Genomic DNA, 26003 nt, shown 5'->3' on the forward strand with positions numbered 1-26003 from the left:
GGAGGGTACACAGCCTTCAGCCCTGGGCTGCAAAATTTGAGAGAGAAAAGCCACTAATGCGTTGAAGCAGGTAAATCACTGACTGAGCACCCAGTTGCCTTATTTTTAACACCCTCTGCTGGGAAAATTGTTTAGGAATTTCTGGTTTCATCAGACTGCATCAAAGAGGTCAGTGCCACAGTGATTGTCTCCCCTGCCTCGGACCTTAATTCTAATGTTCAAACCCAGATCCTGGGGATTTAAACAGAAATTACTTATTTGTGGATATATTAAGATAGAGATTTCTGTTTAGCAGGTGCTTTGCTTTTCCATTATTGTAATTACCCTTCTTTTTCCCCACTTCAGCTTTCCAGATTGTTATGCTGCAGAGTTCGGTGAACTGGAAATAGTGCAGGAAAATCAAGGGGGTGTCCCCTTAGAACACCTCATCACCTGTGTTCCAGGTGTAAACATCGCCACTGCACAGAATGGTGTCAAAGTGGTCAAATGGATTCACAACAAGCCCCCACCTCCAAACACAGGTAGGAGGCAGGTATCGGATGTTTCTGAGCCACCACCTACTAGGAGAGGAGGCTGTTGGCCTTTATCTTCCACAGCAGCCCTGTTTGCCAAGCACAAAGCACTGTGGATGTCTCCTTTGATCTTTTTTTTTTTTTAAATGTTTGTTTATTTTGAGGGAGAGTGAGATGCATGCCCATGCACGCGAGTGAGGGAGGGGCAGAGCTAGAGGGAGAGAGAATCCCAAGCAGGCTCCATGCTGTCAGCTCAGAGCCTGATGAGCCCAAGAACCGTGAGATGGTGAGCTGAGCCGAAATCAAAGAGTCGGATGCTTACCCAACAGCCACCCAGGCGGCCCTCCTTTGATCTTTTAAAAACTACTCTCTAAAGTGCTTAAGGTTTGGCAGAACAAGACTTTTGGGGAGTACCAGCATAAGCTATGTAAAAAATGTAAAATCCTGGGGCGCCTGGGTGGCGCAGTCGGTTAAGCGTCCGACTTCAGCCAGGTCACGATCTCACGGTCCGTGAGTTCGAGCCCCGCGTCAGGCTCTGGGCTGATGGCTCGGAGCCTGGAGCCTGTTTCCAATTCTGTGTCTCCCTCTCTCTCTGCCCCTCCCCCGTTCATGCTCTGTCTCTGTCTGTCCCATAAATAAATAAAAACGTTGAAAAAAAAAAAAATGTAAAATCCACATTTCACAATGACGAATCTCTTTAGCCCTACCTAATTTTGTGAGACTTTTTGGCTTGTCAGTTGGCTAGCCTTTTAAAAATAGTTTCAAGTAGTTGAAGGAAAATCTCTCTAAATGCAGATTTACCTGTGAAATTCATTGTGGTCAACATTTCTGACTTGGATAAATCTGAAAACAGATTTAGCTGTTAGTATAAAAGACCAGGAAATGTGAACCCAGATTTGGGTGGGTTGCTGAGTTCTGGGCATCCCTGAGTCGCAGGTGTCTAATCCCATGACCTGTGAACAGCACTGCAAATCGTTGCCGCTATATGCACATTTCCTTCTCTTTGACCCTAAATACTTCCTCCCTTTCTTTCCCCCTATAGGAAGAAGGGTGAGGATAACCAGGGAAGGAGAAAGATTGGTAGCAACGCTGCTTGCCACCTTCTCCTGCCTTTCCCCTCAGCCCTGGCCTGTGCAGGCTCCCGGGCCTGTGCTGTTTCTCCTTCCTCCTGTGTTGTTAGCCTGCCAGTGTCTTAGAAAGGTTTTTGTCTGCTTATACTTTTATAATGAAAACTTTTCCTCAATTACATGGGCGTTCAAGAAAAATTTCTTTCTTACTCTTATATCAGCTAGTTTTACATTGCTGCTTTCCGTGATTTTCTGGGTAATGTTTTCAGCTTCCACATGGGTTAGCTCGGCTCTTCTGGGCTACCTGCTTGCTGACCATCTATAACTTTGTTTCTGTGGGAAAGTATGCTCCGCAGGACCAAGATGCAAATGAGTCGTTGAAATACGAGTTTATAAGGTGGAAACTTGCTGTGGAATTTCACTTCTGCTTTAAGTTAACACTATGCTGAACTGTGCTTTGACTACTGGACTTCGAGAAATAGTGGGAAAACATCTGCCAGCCCATAAAGAAGTTGGGCTGGCCCATTGATTATTATATAGAACCCGAATATAGATGCTGAGAAGTAAAGAGGCCCTTTGGTCTCATCTGCGTCGTCATGGGTGAGCTCAGGCGAGCGAGTGCAAGGTTAGTTACCTTTGTTTCAGAGGTAAGATCCCACTTTATATCTTAGGAATGCTCTCTTTTTCTCCCCCTGTCTAGATCCTTGGCTTCTGCGTTCTAAAAGTCCTGTGGGTAACCCCCAGCTGATCCAGTTTAGCAGGGAAGTGATTGACCTGCTAAAGAGCCAGCCGTCCTGTGTCATCCCAATTAGTAATTTCATCCCGTCCTACCACCATCATTTTGCAAAGCAGTGCCGGGTATCAGACTATGGATATTCCAAGCTGATAGAATTACTGGAAGCTGTGCCTCATGTGTTGCAGGTAAGGAAAGTTCAGGAATTATTATTATTTTAAAGACGAGAATGTTCCTCTGTGGCTTTGGCTACCTCAGCCGAAGAAATGGGTTAGCTGGTAACCTCATCCAAGATGGCTTCTTGGTTTTTGCAGAAAGCTGTGAGTTTCAACTTAAAGAACGAACTCCTTAGAGCACTGTCAAGTGTTGTTCTTCTAATCTGTGTAGACTGACCTCCCTTCTCCTAACCCAGAGCTCTCCAGGGTTGTTCACTCTTAGAGAGGAGCTGCCGAGAACACGGGCTTACCTCTCGTAAATGAGTGAAAGACGAGCTCCTGGGCTGGAGCCTCATGTTGGTTCCTAAGGAATCTTTCTTTACCTGTTAACCTAGACTGTTATATAGCTTCCTACCTGTAAAACAGCTTCCCACTTGTAAAATGGCTTGGAATACCTTAGCTGTCTTTTGTAGACAAAATTAGTTGCTTTTTGTGTCTGTATTCACAACTATTTGAGGAGGGGTATGAAGGGCAAACAAAAAGGGGGTGAGGGGTCCCAGGCACTTGAGCAGATGTTCATTTTGAACATCTACATTCTGTTGATCTACATGTGTTTGAAAATGCAGACATCACACATAAAGGGGCTTATTGTCTGAGAGCGGTAACAGGAGAGAGAAAATGCCATCAACCAGAAAGTCAGTATGTGCCAAGGTCTTACGAGTATAAATAATCAAAGTGTTTGATTTACAGATCCTCGGAATGGGCTCCAAAAGGTTGTTGACCCTTACCCACAGGGCCCAGGTGAAGCGCTTTACTCAGGATTTACTAAAACTTCTCAAATCCCAAGCCAGCAAACAGGTCATTGTGAGGGAGTTCTCACAGGCTTACCATTGGTGAGTTGATGAGAAGGGGGAGAAAAATGAAAGCAAATATTTTAAGACACTTTTTCTTCCCACAAATCTAAAATAATTACCTAACGTTTTCTATTTAACATTCTTTTGGAAAACTTACAAAGTTTATTTAGCAAGTGATATGTCTCATTCTTTACCCATTTCCATGGTTAAATTCTAGGTGTTTCTCAAAAGACTGGGATGTCACTGAATATGGTGTTTGTGAATTGATTGATATCGTATCAGAGATTCCAGACACAACCATCTGCTTGTCCCAACAAGATAGTGAAATGGTGATTTGTATCCCCAAAAGAGGTATGTTGACCTTAATGTGCTGGAAGACAGTCGCATATCTCAGTGGTTATCTTAACACGGTCTCACATATCCTTTTCCCTGCCCCCATGGTTCCCGCAGATTCCATGGAAGGAGCATTGTGAAAACTATGTGCTGTGCAGTGGATCCTAGGTTCTTCAGAGCAGGAAGCCACTCACCAATAAGAAAAGCTGGTTTTTTAGAATTTAGAATTTTCCCTCTAGGGGGAAGAGGGGCATAACCAGCACTTTGCCAAAATGCCTTCTTCAGCCTGTCTATGGCTGTTGACACCATAATTATCCATCTGAGAGTCGGTTACCATGGCTCTTGCTTGACTCTTATCTTTAACTGAGCTACCTTACCATGCACTCTGGAGAAGGAAAGAAGGCTCAAGCAAATGTTTCGCTTTATCTTTCATATTTTGGCCACTCTGGTTGAGGTCTGGGAGCTAGGGCAGGTGAAATTACATCTGTCTACTGTCCTCTTCTCCCACTGTTATTAATCGGTGATTGTTAACCTGTGTTCCTGGAGAACACTGATAATTCATGAAATTATGGCACTCCAGAGCTTTTTGGAGCGAGGAATGTCGGTCTTCTGACTCTCATTTAAAAATCAATAGAGGGGCACCAGGCTGGCTCATTTGGAAGAGCATGTGACTCTTCATCTGGGGTTATGAGTTCAAGTGCCACATTGGGTGTAGAGGTTACTTAAAAATTTTTTTAAAAATATTTTTATTTTTTATTTTTTTAGAGCTTGTGAGCAGGGCAGAGGGGCCGGGTGGAGGGGGGAGAGAGAGAGAGGGAGAGAGAGAGAGAGAGAAAGAGACTCTTAAGCACGTTCTGTGCTTAGTGTGGAGGTTCAGATCCCACAACCCTGGGAACCTGAGCTGAAATCAGGAGTCGGGTGCTCAACTGACTGAGCCACCCAGGTACCCCTAAAAAAAAAAAAAACTTTTAAAAAATTTCTTTTTGTTTTTTAAACGTTTATTTATTTTTGTTTTTTAACAAAAATTTTTTTTTCAACATTTATTTATTTTTGGGACAGAGAGAGACAGAGCATGAACAGGGGAGGGGCAGAGAGAGAGGGAGACACAGAATCGGAAACAGGCTCCAGGCTCTGAGCCATCAGCCCAGAGCCCGACGTGGGGCTCGAACTCACGGACCGCGAGATCGTGACCTGGCTGAAGTCGGACGCTCAACCAACTGCGCCACCCAGGCGCCCCTTATTTATTTTTGAGAGAAAGAGACATAAGCAGAGGACAAGCAGAGGAGGGGCAGGGAGAGAGGGAGACAGAATCCGTGAAGCAGACTCCAGGCTCTGAGTTTCAGCACAGAGCCCAATGCAGAACTCGACCTCACAAACCGTGGGATCATAACCTGAGCTGAAGTTGGGCGATTAATTGAGCCACCCAAGCGCCCTAAAAACTTTCAAAAAAAATTACATGCATAAAAATTAATTGAAATAAAAAGTGAAATGTAAGCTTTGCCCTGTGTTTTTGTTAAACTTTTGTTGCCTGATACTCTTTGTGCTAACAGTTTTAACTGAAGGTCAGAAGAATAAACAAAGCATGTGGCTATTCAGAAGTGCGAGTTTACAGAAATAATTTCTAGGTTATTTTTACAAGTACAGAGATCTGTCATGTACATGCTTGTATGTGTCAGGCTCCTATATATGGGATAGGGGTGGGGGACAGAGAGCTAGAAAAAGTATGTCCAGCTTGCAAGGTGAAATTACATGGGTATGTACGTATATTTCACTGTGTACCATAATAGTTTCTTGGCCTCCTGGTATCGTGTCCTTGAATGAGTTTGAAAACCATTCTGCAGAGAGAGCATATGAATGTGTTTGTCTTAGGCTGTGTGCATTTGGAAGGCAAAGATGATACCTCTTGTAATCTGTACACAGGACTAACTATACCACTAATGTTCAACACAAATCAATGGAAGACTGTGATGACTGATCAATTTTTTTTTTTTTTTTTTTTTTTTTAAAGAGCGTACCCAGGATGAAATAGAAAGGACAAAGCAGTTCTCCAAGGATGTTGTTGATTTGCTGCGGCACCAACCCCATTTCCGGATGCCCTTTAACAAATTTATCCCCTCCTACCATCACCACTTTGGCCGGCAGTGTAAACTTGCATACTATGGGTTTACTAAACTACTTGAACTTTTTGAAGCCATACCTGATATTTTACAAGTGAGTAGAGATTCCAGTGATATTTTTCTAAACAATATATGGGAGAATTTTTTTTTTTTTCTCTCAGGCCTCTTTTCCTGGGAAGTAAGTAGTTAGGAAATAGGAAAACTGGAAATATTTTGATCAGAGAAGCTATGTTTTTGGCTCATTAGTATTTCAAGGTAAGTGTGGGGTTTTTTTTTCCCCTTCCATGAAGAAAGAAACCATCTTCAAATTTATTTTAGAGTAATTATTGTCAAAAGATGAAATAGTTTGATTCTTTTTAATAGTTTGTTTTCTTAAATGGAATGTTTTTCCATTAGTGCCATATTTTTCAAATCTCTTAGGTTGGTGCTGGGGACGAGTACGCGAGGCGATATGAATGCTTAGCTGTTAAGCCATTGCTAAGTTAAACCAGATTTTTGTTGTTAATTTCATTAGCATTTGTGTTTTTTTAAATTTATTTATTTATCTTTGAGAGAGAGCGATACCGGAGTGCAAGCAGGGGAAGGGCAGAGAGAGAGGAAGGGACAGAATCTGAAGCAGGCTCCAGGCTCTGAGCTGTCAGCGTAGAGCCCGATGCAGGGCTCAAACTCACAAACCAGGAGATTATGACCTGAGCTGAAGTCAGACGCTTAACGGACTGAGCCACCCAGGCACCTAAAGTGCTTTTAAAATTCTTCTTGGGGCGCCTGGGTGGCTCATTCGGTTAAGCGTCTGACTTCAGCTCAGGTCCTGATCTCACAGTCTGAGTTTGAGGCCTACATCAGGTTCTGTGCTGACAGCCTAGAGCCTGGAGACTGCACTGGTTTCTGTTCTCCCTCTCTGCCTACCCCTCCCCTGCTCATGCTCTGTCTCTCTTGCTCTCAAAAATAAATAAACATAAAAAAAATTTTTTTTAAAATTCCTCTTGTGTGTGGTCAAATACACATTACTTTGTTAACCCTTTTTAAGTGTGCAGTTAAGTGGTGGTAAATGTATCACATGCTGTGCAACCAATTTCCAGAACTTTTTCATCTTGCAGAACTGAAGCTCTATATCCATTAAAGAACACCAAAGTGCTTTTCCGTTACTAACCGAATACATTTCCATGCCACTTAATTCTATGAACAATCATAACTTGTTCAATCTCGCCTTCTTCCTGCTGTGTGTTTTCCAAGGTATTGGAATGTGGAGAAGAAAAAATCCTCACTTTGACAGAGGTAGAACGATTCAAAGCTCTTGCTGCCCAGTTTGTCAAACTCCTTCGGTCCCAAAAAGATAACTGCCTTATGATGACAGATCTGCTTACGGAATACGCTAAAACTTTTGGTTACACGTTTCGTCTCCAAGACTACGATGTCAGTTCAGTTTCAGCTTTAACACAGAAGCTCTGCCATGTTGTAAAGGTTAGCAGATTTTTATTTTCACGGCAATGTGGCGTCATCTTCGCTGGGGTGTTTTCCTGTGCTTTCGCGTTTCTTAGTTCACACCTTGCAGTAGTTTCTGTTTCATAGTAAGTGCTTTGTTTGCTGTTAATACCTTATTAGGTGATAGGAGATTACCCTAATAGGGGCTCTGGTTTGGCAGCTAAGATTTTTGGTCTTGCTTCTGTGTGTTTGTTCAGGGCCTTGTCAAAGGAATGACTCTGAACTGATGAGGTGTCTTTTATCCGAGGATGTTTTTTTCCTCAGGTATATTCTTCTAAATGGATCATCGTTTCTGAAGTTTTGGGGAGGCTGTAATCCCAGATCTCTTTCCCCACAGATTCTGACTCACTCGAGTAGATTTAGGAGCAGGCTAGGCTCACAACAGCCCTTGTTGCTGGTAACACGGGATTGGAGAGGGTAACTTCCTCTTCCTTCCTGCCCTGGACTGAATTGACCCTCCCTGTCCTAGACTGAGCAGCTGGGTGGTTTCAGGCTGCCTCCAGCCTGGGGCCAAGAAAACTCACTAAGAGGAGGCAGGGTGGAAGTGCCACCAAGGGGGGCAGCCCTGGTTACAGACACGGAAGGGATGCATTCACGTCCTGTCCAGTCGAGGGGAGAACCTTCACAGGACCCAGAGTAGGGAGGACGCTAGGAGTGTGGCACTCCCAATCCAAGGAGGGGAAACGGCCAGCACTGTCACCTGCTGGGACGAGTGAGGCAGGGACTAATGTGACCTTCGGGCCTGGCTACATGGAGGAACTTGGTGTTGCTGGCCGGGCGGGGTCGCCACCAGTGAGTGGGGACCAGAGGCACGCTGAGCAGGTCGAGGCATGAGGAGGACTAGGAGGCAAGAAAACGGTCACAGGTAGTACAGCCTTTCGGCTTGTCTCCTTGTGAAGGAGCAGCGGGAGTGCACAGTGGCCGCAGGGCCACGGGACCGAGGGAGCCCATGAGCTTTCTGTGGCTGCTTTGCTCCCAGGTGGAGAGACCCGAGCATGGTTGAGAGCCACCAGGAAGGATGTGCTCGAGGGAGAGAAGAGAAGTACACAGACAAGAGGTGGTGGGGTGGGGTTTCCGAGGAGGCAGGCGTGGGAATCGGCATTCAGCAGACGGCAGGGCACACACAGCCCTGATATTAGTGCTTCGACCAGAGGGGGTGGTAGCGGGCGGATGTAGACACGGGGAAGTTTGCTGTTCCTGTCTGGAAAGAGGAGGGGGGTACCCACCACGAGCTATTTGTCTGTGAAGTGAAGGTGAGAGCAACTGCATAGAGGATGAAAGGCACAGGATTCGAGATTGAGGCCCCTCACGGCACGGTGCGGTGTGGGGGGCCCGCCAGGACAGGAGGCAGGGGCACGGGGAGTAGGCGAGCCCCGCAGGAGGGAGGCGGTGCCCACAGCGCTACCCTGGGTTTGCTGCCGGCTCGGAAAGCAGACCGTCGGGCTTGAGGTGGGAGTTTGCCAGATGGTGCAAAGAAAAGGCACCAAAGGGACAAAGTTGTTTACAGAGCATGACAAGAGTGGTAATGAATTCATGGCCTATCAGCGCCAAGGTGGACACGAGAGGAAAGTGAAGAAGGCAGAGGGTTTTAATTGGGAGGAGGTGCGAGTCCGTGCAGGTGAAGCTGGAGAAGGGGAGGAAGAGCCGATCATTCGAATCTCTTTTCCGTCTCCCACCCCAGCATCTGCCGCAGGCCTCCTTTGGCGCACAGGGTGCACGGGAGGTTTGCGTGAGCTACCTCGGCAGCGGGCGGTAGATGGCGAGATCCCACGTGCGACCTGGGAATGGGTGTCCACGGTGGAAGTCAGTGGAAGGGGATATCCCCGGAGATGAGGAAGTTGAGGAACTGAAAGGCCACAGGATGGGAGGGGCCCCCTGGATACTCAGTCACCCAGCATAAAGGCAGTGGAGTGCTTCAGTGGGTAGCAGGACTCAGCCATGACCAGAGACTCTGATAAGCAAGGGCGAGTGAGTGGGGAGTTTGGGCGCAAGCAGTCAAGATGGGGGAGGATTGGAGAGGCTCCGGGGCGCTGCCCTGGCTGCTGCTGCATCTCCGGGAAGCTTCTGGGGAATGCTGAGAAGCGGACCCCTCCACCCCGCCCCCCCCCCCCCCCCCGAGATTCTGATGCAATTAGGCCCAGTGTGCTCTGAGCATTGGCATCTTTTATAAGCTCCCTAGAGGATTCGTTGCGTAGCATGGGTTCAGAATCAAGAGATGTATCTAAGTAGCCTCGAAAGAACAGGTTTTTATTTTTACTCCTTGAAAGGCTACAATAGTAGCAGTGGTCTAGGCTTTGAACAAGATGACTCAGACTCCCCTAGACCTGACTCTGTTGATAGGGGAAATCTGTCACCATGGTAACTGGTGTGGGGGTCTGCCCTCCATCCTCCTGCCTGGGCTCTGGGTGAGCGTCCGAACCAGGGTCACAGTGGGATGGCGACAGTTCCTCAGGTGCTGCTCTGCCTGTGAGAGCCCAAAGCACACAAGCCTGTGGTGACCCAGCCCACGCCGAGGCACTGAGACCTGTGGTGTTGGCTGGAAAACCAGAGGGGAAAACACGTAACAGTAAACCTTGGCTTGCGTGCCAACACCTCCACGGTGCACTTGCCTGGGGTCTCAGTTACCAAACATCTGTTTCTTCACGTGCTCTTTGGTCCCTCAGTGATAACCTCTGTCTTTTTCAGGAGCTTCCCCTTCCAGTGTGCTTCATCACTCAGACCCGTTATCTCCTTGAGAACCAGAAAGAATCGAGGGGTAGACATGTAGTCAGGAAAGTACCCACTTACTGGCTAGTGATGACGGACTAGAAGAAAATGCGGGTGTCCTTAAAGTGGGCCTTCCATCCCTGCCCCAGTCTAGCTCCTGGGACACAGTCCAAAGCCCTCCCTTGCCTCCTCCCTGAGCGCAGCATCCTTCAGCTCAGGGGCTTGGGGAGTGGAAGGAGTGCCCTCAAAGAGGGCTGGTGTTGATGGAAGTTTCTGATTGTGGACCAGCAGAAAGGGAGAGAACAGCTCCTGCCCCAGTGTCCCCTGAGATGGTGGTCTGGAGTCCCATAGCAGCTGGAAAAGAAGAAGTTAGAAAATCTCCCTCCGTTGGTCTCACTAGCCCAAGGACAGTAGCTGAGTGCGTGTGGCATGGCACCCCTGTCTCTAGCTGGGAAAACACGTGGGCTCTTGTCCTCCCAGGTTGCTGACATGGCGTCAGGCAAACAGATTCAGCTGATCAACCGCAAGTCCCTGCGTGCTCTCACTGCCCAGCTGCTGGTGTTGCTGATGTCTTGGGAAGGAGCCACCCACCTGTCTGTCGATGAGCTCAAGAGGCGTTATGAAACTACCCACAGTGCTCCCCTCAACCCCTGTGAATATGGATTCATGACCTTGACCGAACTTCTGAAGAGTCTGCCCTACGTAGTGGAGGTATGAATATTGACAGTTCTGTGGAGCCGTCTTATGAGAACCGCTGAACCATATGTTTCTGGATCACTTGATGGTCTGGCTTAGAGGATGTAGAGCTGGAAGGGACCAGTCGGTCATTTCGTCGTTGAACAAACCGAGGCGTAGCAGGGGTGTGGGCACCTTGCCCAAACGAGTAGCAAGCTAAGAGGGAAGCCTGGGCCTCCTGAGTCTCAGGCTGGGGTGCTTTGTTATATACTGGCTGCAGTTTGCTACTGTTAGGTATGTCTGAATTAGATGGATTTTGTGGGGGCTCCGGGCGACTCATCAGTCAGGCACAGGTCAGAAAGGAAGGCTGGTCACCCAGGTTGCCTTTTAAGAATAGCACTTAAGGTCAGAAAAATCATAAGACAATACTACAGAAATAGATAAAGCCCCCTCCACCCCACAAAATTATCAAAATTGACCCTAGATGTTAAAAATTCGACCAGTTACCACCAAAGGGGCTATAAGATCGTTGAAATTTACGCCAGGACCAGATAGGTTCACAGCTGGATTTTTAACTGACTTCTAAAGCATAACTCCAACTTCCTAAAAACCATTCTAGGCCGTGTTGAAAGCACATAACTCACCACTTCATTTTATGAAGCCGAAGAAACTTTAATACCAAAACCTAAGAGTCCCCCAAAAAACAATGGTTCTAAATAGGATATTAACCAGTAAAATCCAGCAACATAGGAAGAGAGTGGTATACCATTGTTACCAAATAACCATGTGATTGATAAGTAAATAATTAAAAGATACTGACAAAAAGTCTCTCCTTGGCCAAACTTAGGCCAGCCTCCTGGGAGCCGCCTTATAGACTAGACAGTGACCCTGGATGTCTTAGTAATTTTCCATCCACCAACACCCCCTTCCTCCTTGCCTATAAATCCCCACTTTTCTCTCTTGTATTCAGAATCGAGCCCAATTCTATACTGGTGTTCTTTCTTTTCCTTTGTTGTGGTAGTTCTTAAATAAAAGGTATTTTTCCTACTTTAACTACTGTGCAGTTCTGGTTTGTTCCCCAGTACCAAATCCAACATTTTCTAGAGTCTCTCAGTTCTCTGTTACATGAACACTGGTTCTAGGAGGCGTAAATAGATGATCCAATACAAAAGGCTTTCTGTGGCCAGTAAGGGTTGGGAAATACCCCTTCCCTTAGAGATTTTCAGTGTACATTAAGACTCTGGAAAGGTTTCTGGTAAAGGAATTTGTTTACTTGAGGACAGAAGAGCTTTGGGGTTTCTTTCCTTAATGCCCCGCAAGAATACCACTGGCGTCATCCTGCAGCACAGTGTTCCTTGGAAGGCCACTTTGGGAGTGCGAGTTCCCTGGGCTCAGTCCCTGCTGTCTGATGCAGCTCTCTTCCCTCCTCACTGCCTCCTTGTTTGAGACCCCCAGGTTGGCTAGTGTCCTTCCTTTCTGACACACAGTTCCCTCAGACCTCTGCTGGCTTAGAGGCACAGATAGAACCAAGGTTTGCTCAAGGCGCTGCTTTCTCTCTGAGGAGATCCTTGGATGAACCCCTCCTCCTCCTCCCTGGCTTGTTGTCCCTTTTCAAGTTGACTTGGTGCCTTTTCATTCTCAGCTGGAGGCCCGGACCCCTTGGGGGCAAGGCCAATACTCTGGGAGTTTCTAATGCGTCTTTTTCTCTTGAGCCAGGTTTTTACTAATGACAAGACAGAGGAGTGTGTGAAGCTCACAAGCCTGTATTTGTTTGCCAAGAACGTGCGGTCTCTACTCCATACTTACCACTACCAGCAGCTTTTTCTCCATGAGTTTTCCATGGCCTATACCAAGTATGTCGGAGAAACACTGCAACCCAAGACCTACGGCTACAGTAGTGTGGAGGAGCTCTTGGGAGCAATCCCTCAGGTGCGTGTCTGCCGAGTTTCTTGGAGAGCGTCTTCCGGGACAGCCCCAGGCCCGTCTCCTGCACAGGAGGTGGAAATGCTGCCGGGTCGATGACGTGGTGGGCATTTTGAAAAACATACCATTGGCATAAAATGAATGACTTCAGCATTTCTCCTTCATTCTGCGAGCCCGTATTAAGTTCCTGTCTGCCAGGTGATAAGGTGATGGAGTGAGGTCAGGGCACCTGAACAGGTGATGAGGCAGTGCGGTCGGTGCAGCCATTTTTGGGTGCAGTGAGGAGGGACCACGAGCAGGGCCCATGCCCGGGCTTGGGGTTCGTTCTAGGGCCGAGATGTCGGGGATGCATAGAAGTGAACCCTGTGACAGAAGGGGCTGTGTAAGCGGATGCAGGGTAGTGACCAGCAGTGTGGAAGGTTCAGGGCATTTACAAGTAGGCAGGGGCCCATCAGTGAAGCAGGAGCTCACTTGAGGGGGCCTTCCTCCTTCAGGTGAGCGGGAGGCCTGGAGGGGAGGGCAGGGGGGAGTCTCAGGTTTGTGTGCGGAAAGCACCAATGTCACTGCTGCGACCCGGACCGGTGGGAGGGGAGGAGAGGGCTTGGCGAGGATCCTGGCCGTGGCCGGAGTCCAGGTAGGAGTGACACCCAAAGCGCACCTGTGCGAGAGGGATGGGGGAGGCAGGGAGGACCTGGTGAGGCTGAGGTCGGGGGCTCGGTGACAGGTGCGTGTGGGGCGGTGCAGGGAGCGAAGGACCTCTGCTGCGCTCTTGCTCTGCTAAGGACGTGGAGAGAGGACTTCGTTTTAGACGTAGGACCGGGGACTTGCTTTGATTCATCTCCATGAATCCTCTTAGGGTATGTTTACTAGAAAAGTTAGTAAGGGCTCTCCTGTGAGAACTGTCTCCTTTAATAGACCAGAACTGGCGTTTGGGAGATGGTCTTTGGAAGAGCCGCAAAGCATATTTTTAAAGCTGAGTCTCACCGTTTTTAGACTACGCATCTTCTTGTAAGGGACGTGTTTCTGCCAGCTTCTATCACTTTAAGAGCTAAAAGAAGCATAGAAAATTTTTCCTTGGCGTCACTTTCTAACTTGTGAGGTATTTTGGGTCAGCACAGTTGGTCACGTTCTGCCTGGATTTAGGACTTATTTCCTCTCCTTTTCCACTGCTTAACCACTAGTATGTCTTGTGTGCAGGTGGTCTGGATCAAAGGACATGGTCATAAGAGAATTGTAGTGTTAAAAAATGACATGAAAAGTAAGTAAGCACCCATCCCCTCCCCGCTCTGGAAACCCCGGTTGTCTCACCGACTTCTCCCTCTGATGGGCCCTCTTGGTCCTCCAGGCCGTGTGAGTTCACTCGGGCTCTCCCCTGTCAGTCCTGAAGACCAGCCCTCGGCCACAGAGCACATCCCGGCGGTGCCCGAATCTTGCACAGCCCCGGAACCCAGACTTGGAGCAGGCAGCGATGGTAAGCGTGGAAAAACGGAACGAAGCTTGTGAGATGCTGCAAGTGGCTGGGAGTGGGTAGGGGGTGGGGGTGGAAAAGGACCACAGTGGGTTGTTTTCCTTCGTTAAAGTCAAGTCTTCTTACATTTTCCAAAGCAGTCTGGCGTTTAGTTGGTACCTGAAAACCTGGCCTGCTTTTGATGGCATTTTATGGTTAGCGGTTAAGGCTTTTAAAGCATGTGGACGCCCCTGTAGTGACAATATGTGAGCCCAGTTCAGATGTTCGAGGACAAAATTTCTTGGACACTTGTTAAAACGGTATTTTAAGACTATGGCAGTAGGGTCAACTCTGCTGCACTAGAGGAGGGAGATCGAACTCAGCTCTGAATACAAGGGTGAGGGGGCAGTGTGACTGGGTGGCTCAGTCAGTTAAGTGTATGACTGTTGATTTTGGCTCAGGTTGTGATCACAGGGATTGTGAGTTCGAGTCCCGTGTCGGCCTCTGGGCTGACAGTATAGAGCCTGCTTGGGATATTCCCCCTCCCTCCCTCCCTCCCTCCCTCCCTCCCTCCCTCCCTCTCTCTCTCTCTCTCTCTCTCTCTCTCTCTCTCTCAGAAATAAATAAATAAACTTAAAATAAAAGTGGGGTGGGTGGGGATGTTTTAGTCAAGGAGCAGAGTGAGGGGGGACATCTGGGGTGGAAGATTGGGGACCTTGTTCAGAGAGCAGGGGTGCGATTTCTCACAAAACCCCGCAAGATATTTGCTAAGAGCAGACTTGGCAAGGACCGGACAGACATGGAAGGCCAAGGTCAAGGCCTGTGGGGAAGAGGGTTCAAAGGGCCTGGGCTAAAGTTGGATCAAGGATAGTCTTTGTCACAGGATCTCCCTGGGAAAGACTGGATAATAATATATTAATAATACTAAGAACAACAGTGGCTCACTTAGATTTTATGTGGAACCTTCTCTGGCTAGAAGCTGGCTTGAGCTCTGTAGCAATTTTAACTTTATTGTAAGGGTTTTGGGTGGGTCCATTGCTGTGTATGCGCCTTCAGTCTTCATACGACCGCGTTAGTCGCTAGTTAGCAGTGTTGCCGTGGCCTGTGCGTGTCCAGCGCCTCACGTGTGCAGCGTGTTAGACTTTCTAGAGCTCCTGAAGGAGCTCTGTGCCCTCAGCTGTCACGCGTTGCCTCCAGTCTACAAATGAGGGACCCAAGTTCTGGGAGGTTAAAGGGCTTACTTACCCAGGTTCACTCAGTTGGGGAGTGACAGAACCGGGGTTCAGCTCTTCCGGTTCGGAGCTCTGGCTCATTTAACTACTTTATACACCATCTGTGGATTCTTGTTTCTCCTCTTTAGAATCCGATTGTGGAACCCCCCCCCCTTTTTTTTTTTTTTTTTTGGCTCTGGCCCTTAGGAGATTGCTATTCCTGAGAACGGGAAATACTGGCTTGTGACATTTCCCTCACCAAAGAGTGACCAAGGCCTTTCTGTTAATGGCTTTTTTCTTTTTTCTTTTTTTTTAAACTGAGGGTTTTTGAGTACTTCCTGGCCTTTTTCATCCTGAAGGCCGGGAAAGAAGGCCTCAGGTACAGTCTCACGGTAGAGTCACGCCTGCCTTCTCTGTCCAGGGCCCCATCAAACCGAGCAGGAGCTCCTCCGCCTGACCAACGACTCCCCCGTGGACCTCCTGTGTGCGCCCGTCCCGTCATGCCTGCCGTCCCCTCAGCTGAGACCAGATCCTGTCATCCTCCAGTCTGCTGATCTCATTCAGTTTGAGGAGCACCCTCAAGCGCCTTCTGGTAGGATGCACTGTGTTGTCACGGGGGTTTTCTCTGTGGATTAAAAGAGAAAAGAATGATGCCAGCGTGGTAAACGTTAGATGGAGGTGGGGAGCACCTGTGGTTTTTCAGGCACAAAAATACCTGCACTGATGATGATTATTCAGGACCCTGTTTTCCTGTCAGTCTTCCTGCAAAACTAGGCTCACAGCCCGGGGTGGCTCAGGGAGCGGCAGGCCCGGACAGGCAGTGGGTCTGGAGGGCTGATGCAGCCAGGCTGTGGACCAGGCCCCGGGGGCGTGTGGAGGGCTTGCTGGGCGTGTGTTCCCCGCCTGCATATAGGGCAATGGCTCGTGGGCGCACCTGGCACCAGCCGCACGCGGCAGCCCAGTCTGGCCTAGAGTTGGGTGGCTGCCCCGCGTCCCCGGGCCTTGTGAGGCTGTGAGCAGGGGAGGGGGAGAGGGCGTCTGTGATGTGAACTCTGGGCTCTGCACAGTGATCTGAGAAGGGACGGGAAGCTGGCCGCCTGGAGCACCGACCTGGTGCTGGCCCCGTGTGTCCCCCTTGTGCCTGACCCCACGCTTGGGCTCACAGGCATGTTCATGCTTCACCAGAACCACAGCCTTGCAGGGCAGGTGACGAGGGGTGCAGCTTGGGCCGCCACTGGAGACCACGCTGGCCCCAGGCTGCTGGACTGGGAAGTGGCTGAGCCGGGGTTTGAACCCCAGCCTTCTTGTCCTGCTTCTGTATCACCTGGTTTCCGCAGAGGATGGCCCACCGCCTCTATCGAGGCCCTTCCCTTGTCGCCTTCGTCTATCACAACGAGTCCTTCTCCGCTCTGTGTACTGTTTCTGGGGAACGCCAGGCATAGCCTCGTGTTGCCCGGTGAAAGAACTGAGGCTGTTTATCTGGAAAGTGGGAGGGGAAATATACACGTGGCTCTTGCCCCTAGAAGGTGTGACCTGTGACAGAAGCAGGAGCGTCCGTCTGTCTCAAGGAGGCACAGCTAGAGGGGCGTATGGTGGATAGTAATGCTTCCGTGGGGTTGTGGCTGTGGTGCATTTAGTAAACGTGGGCTCCCCCATGCGCGTGTGACGAGGGGCACAAATGTGATTGCAATGGCGTCTGCTGTTGTCCTGAGTGTCGGCCTGAGCAGGGAGCCGGGGGTCTGCATCCCGACTCTCACTCTCTCCTCTCTGTGCCTTCGGTGTGAGAGCCCCTTACACACGCAGGAGGGTCTCTTCCAAGCAAAACTGGCCCTGTGTGTATAGCGGGCCAAGTGTTTGGGGCTCAGCCAGAGAAAGAGCAGCCTGTAAACACTGCCGGAAAAGCGGCTGTGTTTCAGTGTCTGGGTACTTGAGAGTGATTCCGACTCTGCAGCTCTCTCCCTGTCTCTGCCCACCTTAGGTCCACGCAGAGTGCTGTCCTCTGTCCGTGGAAGGGCCCGGGGCTTCCTGACACTGAGGTCCCTCCTGGTGTGAGAGTGTTCGGGTCCCAGGAGGCTAGTGGGTCTTTCCCTGACAGAGAGAATGTTTGGGCACAGGATCCAGAGTGGGGAAAAAATGTTTCTGAACCATTGGCTGTTGAGTTCTGGCCAAAATGACGTTCTCTAAAACCTCATTCCCGGGAGAGCCGATGTGCAGTTCATAAAATACGTGACTTTAAGTGACTCAGAGTGACCACATAGCAGGTACGTACATTGTGACCTGGGCATGATGTTTGGTGGGTTGTTTTTGAAACATCTTTTGAGGGGCCCAGGGTGGCTCAGTAGGTTAAGCGTCTGACTCTCGGTTTCGGCTCAGGTCATGATCTCACGGTTTGTGAGTTTGAACCCGGCATCGGGCTCCACGCCGACAGCACGGAGCCTGCCTGGCATTCTCTCTCCCTCTCTCTCTGCCCCTCCTCTGCTCTCTTTCTCTCTCTCTCTTAAAATAAATAAACTTTAAAAAAGTTTTACAAGACATTTTTTGAGGTAATCTTAGAGAGAAACTAAAAACCAACATGTCGGGCAGGTCCTAGAACTGAAGGGGTTTGCTTTTCTGTGTTTACAGAAATCATGATTTTAAACCAAGAAGAGAGCATTGAAATTCCAGTACCAGTAAAGAACAAAAACCCGGCCTCCAAGTCCAGCTCACCCTGCATCTCAGCAGCTGCCCCAGTGCCTCCCTGCCCCTCCTCGGAAACCTCAGAGTCCCTGCTCGGCAAGGACCCCGTGGAAAGCCCGGCCAAAAAGCAACCCAAAAATAGAGTAAAATTGGCAGCCAATTTTTCCTTTGCACCTATAACCAAGCTTTGACTCGCGTTTTGAACATAGAATTAGGATGGGGAAACGCTGTCTGATTCTGCACACAAAAGTGGGTTCAAAAAACACAGCCTTTTCTGTTTGAATGAAAACCCCCTAGAAGCCACTTACTTCATCTTTAGACGTATCCCATAACGTTTTGTTTCTTTTACATTGAACACAGCCTTGAGCTGAAATGTTTTTCTTTTTTCCTCCCCTAATTATTTGGGAAAAAAAACAACAAAAAAGCCACCCCAAAACCTCCTGGCATTTGTTAAAGAATTCTTAATATATTTTACCCAGTTTTTCTTATCACGAAATGTAATGATGTTCTCTAAGAAGAAAGCAGTGAGAACTCAGCTCGAAGGGAGTGGTTTTACTTCCCTTCAAGCCACACCCGTGGTCAAATCTTACATGTAGCACAAGATAGCCTCTGAGCCTTTGCTTCCTGGTGTTTCCAGACAGTCTGAATCAAGTGCATGGTGTGTCTTTGCATTGAAGCCTGCTCCACAGCCTGTGCGTTCACACACGGAAGCAGAAGGGCGGGCGAGGTGGTGAGAATGTGTTTTCACGTTGGATTAGGAAGGTTCCTAGCTTCCATGTGACTTGTAAGCGTGCCTTGGTTTCTTTTGTTTTTTGTAACTATGTCTGTAGTTGACAAATGTGGCTTCATGACGAAAATTTTTAAATGTTTCCGCTTCAGGGTTCCACATAGGAGCTTTCTAGAACGTTGAGGATGTTTTAAGCTTCCCTTTTATGTTCCATTCCAGTTTGATAGGCATTGGGTTAAGGAAAAGGAGATGGCCTTGGTGTCATGAATTGAAAGTCAGCATCTGAATTCTAGCACACAGTGTTGTGTGTTGAGAGGCAATGTTGGGAAGAGAGTCTGATTTCCTAAAATATGCATGAGATGCATAAATTACAAATCAGAGCCGAGGGGGTGCGTTAACAGGAGTGATACCGATACTCTTTCCACTAGGAAGAGACAGAATTCTATCTATACGTGTGAAGGCCAAGGTTGATCATCTTAACCTTGTATTTGTCATTTTAAACCTGGTTTCGGTAGCCGGGAAGCTTTCTGCGCGAGTGCATGTGTGTGCGCGTGCGTGTTGGCTCCGTGTCTTTTAAGAGTGTCCGCTTTTACTGTTACTTCTCGCTGTTGTTGGAAGCATGTTTGGTTGTTTTGCGGTGTCTGATGTTGCCCTTTGGGAAAAGCCAGCCTCTGAGGGAGCACTGCCCTGTGGAATGACCTTCGCCTCGAGGTGGCAGAGGCGTCCGGTGACGGTGACCTCTCACCCCTCCTGGAGAAACCTGACATTTACAATGGGTTGTATTTGTTGGGCAAAAAGGCGGATTCATTCATAGAGCAGAGAGAACCCGTGGGCTTAAGGTCTTCTGCTACGGAGATGGTTTCTTTGGGGGAATTGTTCATATTTTGTAATTTCTAGAAGGCCAGAGAGTGGGCTCTGATTTCTTCATAGCCAGCATTTGGATAAAATGCCACAGAACAAGGGCTAGAGAGAGATTTTTACAAGTCAGGTTTTTGTTCCCCAAAATCTCTAAAATGAAGCCAGTGATTCTCAGTTCTCCACACATGGCCCCAGTCGAGATGGAACAGCACTGGAAAAGCCTTCCAAGCATTATGGCCCCTCTGCGAACCCTCTGGGAACGAAGGCATTTCCTCTACAGACATAGGACGGCAGGAAGTCAAATACAGATGTGCAATTTTTTTTTAAGAAGCTTTTAAACAGTGTAATAAAGTTGGTGTTGAGAACCTCAGTTGCCTTATCCTGAGACTTCTTAAGGCTGAGTTTGCACTCTTGGACTTTAGTTTTGCTCGCAGATGCGGGATTGACTTTAAAAACGTAAGAGGTACCATTACAAGTCACTTAGGGACAGTCTCAGAGCGGCTTCTTTGAGCAACAGACAGAGAAGAGCCTGCAGACGTACGCTGTCATGGGAGTCTGGTCGAACCGAACCGCTCGCCGGGGTCACCAGTCAGCCTGGGACGCGTGTGTGACTCTAACGGTCGCTGTTGGAAGGTGAGAGAACACAGAGAGAGCTCGGTGTGTCGGTGATGTACTCCACAACGGCCAGTCTGATCGTGATCTATTTTTTTATCCAGAGGCTTAATTAAATGATGTGACAAAATGATGTATGAGAATTAAGACAATGAAATTCTTTATTTCTGGGTGGAAAGATGTACCAGATTAGATTTATCTGTTTAAAAAAAAACAAAAAAACAAAAAAAAACAAAAAGTCGTCACCAAACCCCCCTTTCCCATCTTGCACTGTTTGTTTTGGATTGGGCTTGGGGGAAGAGATGTTTTTCTTAACTGTCTACTTTGTTTCAACACTTTCTTTGTGGTTCAAGTGCTGTTTTGTGTGTTGGGACCAAACAGTTGTCAATAAACTTTACAAAGCAAGCATCTAATTGGAGTTTTCTGAGTTGATGTGGGATTTGTTTGTGGGGTGGGACGAAAGGCCAGTCCAGCCCTCTCTCCGTGTTGGGTTCCCCCAACTTCTCACCCCTTCTGAAAAGTCTGTCAGGGAGAGCACATCAACCTGACATCTCAGCGGCCCTTTCCGTTTGGCACACGGCCCGGACGGTGGTCACGCTGTTGGTGCTTCGTGTTCTGGACCGTCCAGGGTCTCCAGCCGAGTTCCAGGCATGATCACACGTGGGGCGAATGACAGTAGCCGCAAACCCCCTCTGGTTATAAGCCTGAGATAATCCCTTGGATCTCTGTCCCTGTGAGAGAAATCCATTTTTGCAGGCTACCTTGTTTTTTGGCCACTCCCTGGGCATGCTTTCCGAACAAGCCCATCTGGAAAAGACTTCTTACACAGATTCCACTGTGAAGCCCGTCCCCTGAGACCACCGTGACCCCTTGCAGGAATCTGAAAGCACCTAGAAGACACCTGAATGTTTGGATAAATTGCTTCTTCATGAAGTACAATTATTTTTTAAAGCCCAACGTTAAAAAGCTCTTAAAAGCCCTTGGCGATCCTTTCCGAACATCTTCCGCGGTAGCAAACCTTTGCAGAAAACCTTGGGCGGCAACCGTACCCCTTTTGAGGGAGGCAAGGAGGTTTCGTGGGTCCGGACTGGGATTTGCGATGGGCACTGCCTCTCTCCTTGTGCATTTCCACGCGGTGTGGAGGCGGTGGCTTCGGAGATGGCCAGCTGAGTGAAGGCCCCCCCTCTCCTTGCACAGGAGGTGGGTGTCGACATCTAGAACCTGGCTCCAGAAGCTTCGCCCTAGCTGTTCCCCTCACCACCATGAGGAGCGTGGTGCCCTGGGATTTCTCTTCCTGTTTTCTAGCTGCTTCATGTAGGGAGAGGCCGAGTCGCGGCTCAGGAGCATCCCCGCTGCTCCCCGTACTGGTGACCTGCCGTAGCCTCCCCTCGCGCCGTGGATTGGACGGGTCGCACGTTGGCCCTGGGCCTGAGCAGGAGCGGGCCCCCTGACTCGCTGCCCCATGAACCGGCGGCCAGGGTGGCCTCCACTCCTTTCTTACCTGGCCTGCACTCCTTTACCACCCGGTCCCACAATAGATAGATAATGGGCAGTCTGCTGGTTAACAGCATCAGCGTCCCCTAATGCCAGTCTTTGAGGACAGATGCAGAGAAGACCGAGCAAATTCGCTTGTCTGCGTTACTCCTTCCCAGGAAAGTTCTAGACTGTCTCCCTGGGAGGCTGGCAGCCCTGGGAAACAGGAGGAAATAGCCGGTCGTCTCTGGGACAGGGTCAGCAAATGATGGAAATAGCGGGAAAGAGAGAACCCCTCCCCCCCACTTTTCAGGTGCGCAAGGCCAGGAGCTTTGAAGATCTCAAGTCAGAAATAGAGGGCTGGTACTTTCCTCAGCAAGGCAAAGAGAACAATTCCCATTTCCTGGGAAGGAAGGATTTGGAAATGGGGAACTCGGAGCACAGAGGAGGAAGGAGGAAGGACATGTGGGTGGAAAGCAAGTGGTGGCTGCCACAGTATGAACCAGCCAGGAGCGCTGTGGGGGGTCAAGGGCAGGGCGGAGCCGTCTCTTCCGGCCATGGGAAAGCCTCTCCTAACACCCTTGCCCAAAAGCCTTCCCAGATGTGGGGCCTGGCATAGGAGAACCCCCCACTCCCGCTTCCCACCCTTTGTCTCTCAGAGTTTATTTTTTTGAATTTTTTAAAACATTATTTTTGAGAGACAGAGAGAGCGTGAGTGGGGGAGAGGCAGAGAGAGGGAGACACAGAATCCAAAGCAGATTCTAGGCTCTGAGCTGTCAGCGCAGAGCCTGACGCAAGCTTCCAACTCACAAACCACAAGATCATGACCTGAGCCGAAGTTGGATGCCCAACTGACTGAGCCACCCAGGCGCCCCCTCCCTCAGAGTTTCTGATGTCACTCAGAGTGAGTGCATGCAAGTGACCCACAGGCTTGCAGGGACCCTGCCCTCGGTGTAGGCAGCCTCTGAATCTGGTGTGTGGCCCAGACATGGGATCGGGAAAGAAATCCCTTTTTGCTTCCCTATGTGAGGAGGATAATAGGGTTTTGTACATGTACGTGGACTCTGAGTCCTGACCCCACCGACCTCCCCCATCTTCCCCGCCCCCCCCCATCACGCATGAGGACGAAAGCCCTGGGTTTTGTTGGCTGTCAGCTGGAAGCCACCTGGAGGCCATCCACCGTTCCCTGCCACATGGGATCCCTCAAAACGGCAGCTTAGTTCATCCAACCCGGGAGGAGAACCTCCTCCAGTCCTCTAAGAGGGAGCCTCATAGAATGTGACCTCATCAACAGAGGGGCCTCCCGTGGTCCTTGCCAACTTCCGTCAAGTAGAAGAAGCAAGCCACAGGCGCCCAGGTGATCCTGGAGTATTTGACGAATGAGGGAGTGACCCAGGAGGAAGGCCTGAGACACCCAGTCGAGCTCCTGGTGTGAGAGGAGAGGGGTCCCGGCCCTAAACCTTCCGAGGGCCGGCAGCCAAGTTTCACAGCCGCAAGGGCCCTGAGAGACCGACTTGTAGTTCACGCGCCTTCCACCTCCGCGCCGAGGTTTCCAAGTGGGAACAGGAGGCTTCGAGGACTGAAGCAGAGAACCCCCCACCGGCCCCGCGAGGAACTCGGGGCTGGGCATGTGACTGTTAGAAAAACAGGACAACAGGCCCGAAATGGAATTGCTGATGCTGAGCTCCGTGTCACCAAACCGGCACTTCCCTACCGTTTTCGGCTCTTCCAGAAAAAGAATCCCGAACCAGTCCGTCAGGAGTCTCCCGATCGGCTCTGATCAAGTAATCTGCCCGACAGAGCCCTGTGGCCCCCTATTCCGTTAGCTGCCCCCTCCCACATTCCCGCCGCCTCTGTGCTTTACTGCTGGCCTAGGGGGACAGAAAGCTCACAACTGTTCGTCAAGACGCGAAACCCGCCACAGCTGCTTCTCCTGTGGGCGGAGAGTCAAGGAGCCACATACACCTTCTCGGGAGAGAAATAAACCTTGGTGGGCGGAGGGGGCCCCGGGGGCCGGCTAGCAGAGTCCTAGGCTTCTCTGGAAACGCCACGGGGCCTGGAGTGAGGTCAGCGAGAGGGCGGCAGGGAGCTGAACTGTCTCACGGCGGGAGGGCAATTGCTGATGGGGAGGCCAGGGACACACGTGAGCCCCGTGGGGGCTGGAGGCAGAGCTGGTGGCAAAAGGAGTGGCCCATCTTCACTGGTGTGCGTGGCTGTGATGCAAACCCGCACCCACCTCCGTAAGCATTCTGGAAGGTCGGCTTCACGTCCCAAGGCCTGTGCAGCTTGCCTTCTGTGGCGAGTGGGGAAAGCTGGTGAGTTTCCTGTGGGACTTGGCAGGAGGAGGGAGGGGACAGCCGTGGGAAGGGGTGTGAGGGGTGTGGAGAGCTGGTGGGGGGCGTGGTCCAGGGCACGTGTGACTCAGGGACCGTAAGCCCCGGGAAGGTGCGAACATCTTGGAGAAGCACGGGGAGTGGGGCTTCAGGTGACATTCAGGTTACGACGACTCTTATTGCCTGTTCCCCCGTCTGCTCACGGTCAGCTTCACGAGGGCAGGCCCCAGCGGGTCTTACTCTCTGCCCCAGGCCCCCCAAGAACCCCGGCGAGGCTTGGGCAGACCGTGGCTCCTAAGAACCCGCTTTTCTAAGCGCATCTTTAGTGCCTTATCTACCACGTGCACTGCTCCAAAGCCATCCCACGTAGTTCATGTCCCGCGAATGCCCCACTGTTCTCCATGTGACAGGGCTGGACGCGGAGGTGCAGAGCGGGGAGGCATCGTCCGGGCACACCCGGGAGGGCTTCGGCTGGGATTTTTCACCCTGGCGGGCTGACTCCACGCCGAGCCCTTCGTCGCCTCCTAGGTTACTTGCCCTTTTGCTAAGCCTGCTGGTCGGGGGTTTTGTTCAGATTTAACCCCGGTGAGAAGGCCTAGCCCTGCCCTCCTGTTTGACATTCGTCTCCCCCACTGGAACGCAAGTTCCAGGAAGGCAGCACCGCCCCCGCCCCGTTCTTCCGTGTCCCCCGGCCCCTGCCGGGTGCTGCCTTCACCGGGAGCATTAAACACACGAACGAATGGAAAAACCACCTGGCTTTGTTCCTCAAACCGGCTTTCCCGAGGGTCTTGCCCCAGCCCCTGGCGCTCACCCAGCCCTCCTGACTCAGGACGTGGCCACATCCCGCGGGCCCCTTTGACCAAATTCTTAAGGTCGCGGGACCTCTGTGGATGCTGCAGAACCTCCGGGTGTTCCTGCTGCTCCTCCAGTTTGTTCCCTGAAAGGACGGTGTGAGCAGGGGTGTGAAGCCGGGCGAACAGTGAGGCTGGAGGTGGAAAAGGCCTCGGAGGTGCTGGGCCTCAAGTAAAGCGTTGCCAACCGGGCCCAAGCCCCAAGCCTTTACGACGAGGGCGGGGGCAGGTGCCGGAGAGCTTGGGCCTGGGGAGCAGCAGCACGTTAGATCTGCATGTTAGGAAGGTCATTGTGGCTTCAGCCTGGCGCACAGGGTAGACCAAAGGAAGGGCTGGCAGGGAATCTGAGGAGTTCGTGGCACAGGCAGTGACACGTGAGGGCCCGGGAGAGGTGACAACAGGCGGCAGAGCGGGAACCACATAACCCCAGGAGGCTTCGGTGGCTGCGGCACTACAGCTGAGGGGATGCGACGGGGTGGAATGGGGTGGGGGGAACGGTGTAGGAAGGGGCCGGGTCCAGGGGGCCTTTTCATCCGCGTGGGAGAAGCCGGATCTTGCCCTAAAGACGCGGGCACCATTTCACAGAGGGAATGACATTTACATTTGCGTTATTCAGAAAATCAGCCGGCCGCTGGGTGGAGCGTGACGGGTGCTGAGGAGGCCAGTGACGAGCCACCGCAGCTGATGAAGCAAAAGGTGACGGTGGTTACACTGGGGGCGTTGTGGTGTGGACAGACCCTGGGGAAACTCAGGAGGCAGAAGCTAAGGACGCGGCAGTCGGGTGGGTGTGTGGAGGAACGGCCAAGTCAAGGTCAAGTCCTGGGACAGTCGTTCTTGAGATGGGAAACACCAGGGGACGCTGAGGCAGTTTAGGGTGGGGGTTAGCCAACTTTTTCGTAAAGGGCCAGAGTAAATATTTTAGGATTTGCCGGCCATGAGGTCTCTGTCATAACTACTCAACTCTGCTGTTGTAGCTGAAAGCAGCCAGAGACACCATAGACACAAATGCTCTTGACTATCTGCCAATAAAAGTCGATTTACAAAAACAAGTGATGGGACAGTTGACTGACCCCTGATCTAGGACACGGCACATTTGACGTGCCTACTCTGGTTCCAAATGGAGATGCTAGGAAGCAGTTGGGGGAAATGAGTCTGAGTACAGGGGGGCGAAAGGTCTAGGTGAAAGAGAGACTCCGGGAGCAGTCGGGGGCCATGGCCATCTAAGGCCAGGAGAAGGGAGGAGCAGAATGCTGAGAGC

At 50.4% G+C, this 26003-nt stretch overlaps 1 protein-coding gene across 7 annotated transcripts in view; it reads left to right on the forward strand.

Annotated features, from left to right (window-relative positions):
• The window catches only part of MARF1 (meiosis regulator and mRNA stability factor 1), a 39973-nt gene extending 19477 nt beyond the window's left edge, over positions 1-20496 (forward strand). For all 7 annotated transcript variants that reach the window (XM_086693007.1, XM_025916782.2, XM_086693009.1 and 4 more), the window contains 12 exons: positions 346-521; positions 2280-2500; positions 3218-3360; positions 3539-3672; positions 5663-5865; positions 7005-7232; positions 10440-10670; positions 12351-12563; positions 13755-13815; positions 13903-14028; positions 15637-15807; positions 17838-20496. In XM_086693007.1, the coding sequence (XP_086549133.1) occupies positions 346-521; positions 2280-2500; positions 3218-3360; positions 3539-3672; positions 5663-5865; positions 7005-7232; positions 10440-10670; positions 12351-12563; positions 13755-13815; positions 13903-14028; positions 15637-15807; positions 17838-18082 (2152 nt within the window). In that variant the 3' untranslated portion in view covers positions 18083-20496. The remainder of the gene's footprint in view (positions 1-345; positions 522-2279; positions 2501-3217; positions 3361-3538; positions 3673-5662; positions 5866-7004; positions 7233-10439; positions 10671-12350; positions 12564-13754; positions 13816-13902; positions 14029-15636; positions 15808-17837) is intronic.
• Positions 20497-26003: the final 5507 nt, after the last annotated feature.

Source organism: Puma concolor, chromosome E3 (assembly GCF_028749965.1).
Source record: "Puma concolor isolate L17-30 chromosome E3, mPumCon1.1.hap2, whole genome shotgun sequence".
NCBI lineage: Eukaryota > Metazoa > Chordata > Mammalia > Carnivora > Felidae > Puma > Puma concolor.